Consider the following 2500-nt stretch of genomic DNA (forward strand, 5'->3'; position numbering starts at 1 on the left):
ATTATACAGATAAATAAACCAGTTATTACGTCTTTATATTCTGATTATACAGATAAATAAACCAGTTATTACGTCTTTATATTCTGATTATACAGATAAATAAACCAGTTATTACGTCTTTATATTCTGATTATACAGATAAATAAACCAGTTATTACGTCTTTATATTCTGATTATACAGGATAAATAAAAGTTATTACGTCCTTATTTTCTGATTATACAGGATAAATAAAAGTTATTACGTCCTTATTTTCTGATTATACAGGATAAATAAACCAGTTATTACGTCTTTATATTCTGATTATACAGGATAAATAAACCGGTTATTACGTCTTTATACTCTGATTATACAGGATAAATAAACCATTTATTACGTCCTTATTTTCTGATTATACAGGATAAATAAACCAGTTGTTACGTCTTTATATTCTGATTATACAGATAAATAAACCAGTTATTACGTCTTTATATTCTGATTATACAGATAAATAAACCATTTATTACGTCTTTATATTGTGATTATACAGGATAAATAAACCAGTCGTTACGTCTTTATTTTCTGATTATACAGGATAAATAAACCAGTTATTACGTCCTTATTTTCTGATTATACAGGATAAATAAACCAGTTATTACGTCATTATACTCTGATTATACAGGATAAATAAACCAGTTATTACGTCCTTATTTTCTGATTATACAGGATAAATAAAAGTTATTACTTCTTTATATTCTGATTATACAGATAAATAAACTAGTTATTACGTCTTTATATTGTGATTATACAGGATAAATAAACCAGTCGTTACGTCTTTATTTTCTGATTATACAGGATAAATAAACCAGTTATTACGTCCTTATTTTCTGATTATACAGGATAAATAAACCAGTTATTACGTCATTATACTCTGATTATACAGGATAAATAAACCAGTTATTACGTCCTTATTTTCTGATTATACAGGATAAATAAAAGTTATTACTTCTTTATATTCTGATTATACAGATAAATAAACTAGTTATTACTTCTTTATATTCTGATTATACAGATAAATAAACCAGTTATTACGTCTTTATATTCTGATTATACAGATAAATAAACCAGTTATTACGTCTTTATATTCTGATTATACAGGATAAATAAACCAGTTATTACGTCTTTATATTCTGATTATACAGGATAAATAAAAGTTATTACGTCTTTATTTTCTGATTATACAGGATAAATAAAAGTTATTACGTCCTTATTTTCTGATTATACAGGATAAATAAACCAGTTATTACGTCTTTATTTTCTGATTATACAGGATAAATAAAAGTTATTACTTCTTTATATTCTGATTATACAGATAAATAAACTAGTTATTACTTCTTTATATTCTGATTATACAGATAAATAAACCAGTTATTACGTCTTTATATTCTGATTATACAGATAAATAAACCAGTTATTACGTCTTTATTTTCTGATTATACAGGATAAATAAACCAGTTAGTTGAATAGGGAGATTTTCCATAGTGTGACCAACAGATTTTATTTGATGTTACACTGAGTTCACAAACACGGCAGAAAATAAAATTCTCACAAAATCCTACTTTCCTTTTGTAATAACTCAAAAAAATAAACATATATATTATATTAATAATATAGTGCTAATAAAGTGCTTCATGCAGAAACACCAATAAATGGCTGAACAGATGTGACCCTCTGTTTCACCTCTGACCACACCCACATTCACTGACAGGTGCGGTTGGGTGTGGTCGGAAGTGTCCTTTGTTTTACCTGTGGCCACACCCAGCAGCGACGACACAGGGTCCTGGAGTACAGCGGTCCATCAGTACAGCCAGGTGAGAAGTTACACCTGTGGGGGGCGCTGAGGAGAGGATTTCTGTGGGGTGTTCAGTGGCTCGTTAAGCTCTCAGCCCGCTAGCTCTCCTATGTGTGCAACAGTTCATGTGGAAGTTAATGCGTCGTGCTCTCGTCCACGTGTGAGTCGTGACTGCTCTTGGACACAGGAAGACCACTGTGGAAGACGGGAGCAGGTAAATCTGTATGTCAGGTTTTTTTGTGAAAACTTTTACAGTGACAGTGTGTCGTCACTGTGCGGCATGTGGGTGGTTCGCCACCTCCTTGTTCTCCCGCCTTCCGCAGCGATTCTCAGGAACCACTGGCTCGTGTCAAACCAGGGATTTGTTAAACCAGGTGTAAGACTTAAGCGATGTGTAAACTGGTTGCTAGGAAACAACTGCAGCACTGTACAATGAAGAGAAACTGGCTGACTGACTGTAGCATCGCGCTCTAACGTGACTTCCAAGAGATGCAGTTTTAGAAATGCAGGATACGCTTTTTTTAAAATCTAGTCTACATGGAGACGTGTTGAAATATGGTTCAGGTATAAGAAGCAGTCCCACAGTTTAGTATGAGAAGTATCCAGCTGCATTATGCTAACCTACCTCAGGGTTTTTACTCATTTAGTCAAATGCTATTGGCACAGAGTTT

The 2500-nt window shown here is 32.5% G+C and overlaps 1 protein-coding gene across 1 annotated transcript in view; it reads left to right on the forward strand.

Annotated features, from left to right (window-relative positions):
* The window catches only part of si:ch73-60h1.1 (calcium/calmodulin-dependent protein kinase type IV), a 28388-nt gene that overhangs the window by 2882 nt on the left and 23006 nt on the right, over positions 1-2500 (forward strand). Inside the window, exons 2-3 of the mRNA XM_040128441.1 lie at positions 1746-1848; positions 1952-1989. Of these exons, the coding sequence (XP_039984375.1) occupies positions 1746-1848; positions 1952-1989 (141 nt within the window). The remainder of the gene's footprint in view (positions 1-1745; positions 1849-1951; positions 1990-2500) is intronic.

Source organism: Xiphias gladius, chromosome 6, assembly GCF_016859285.1.
Source record: "Xiphias gladius isolate SHS-SW01 ecotype Sanya breed wild chromosome 6, ASM1685928v1, whole genome shotgun sequence".
NCBI classification, from domain to species: domain Eukaryota; kingdom Metazoa; phylum Chordata; class Actinopteri; order Istiophoriformes; family Xiphiidae; genus Xiphias; species Xiphias gladius.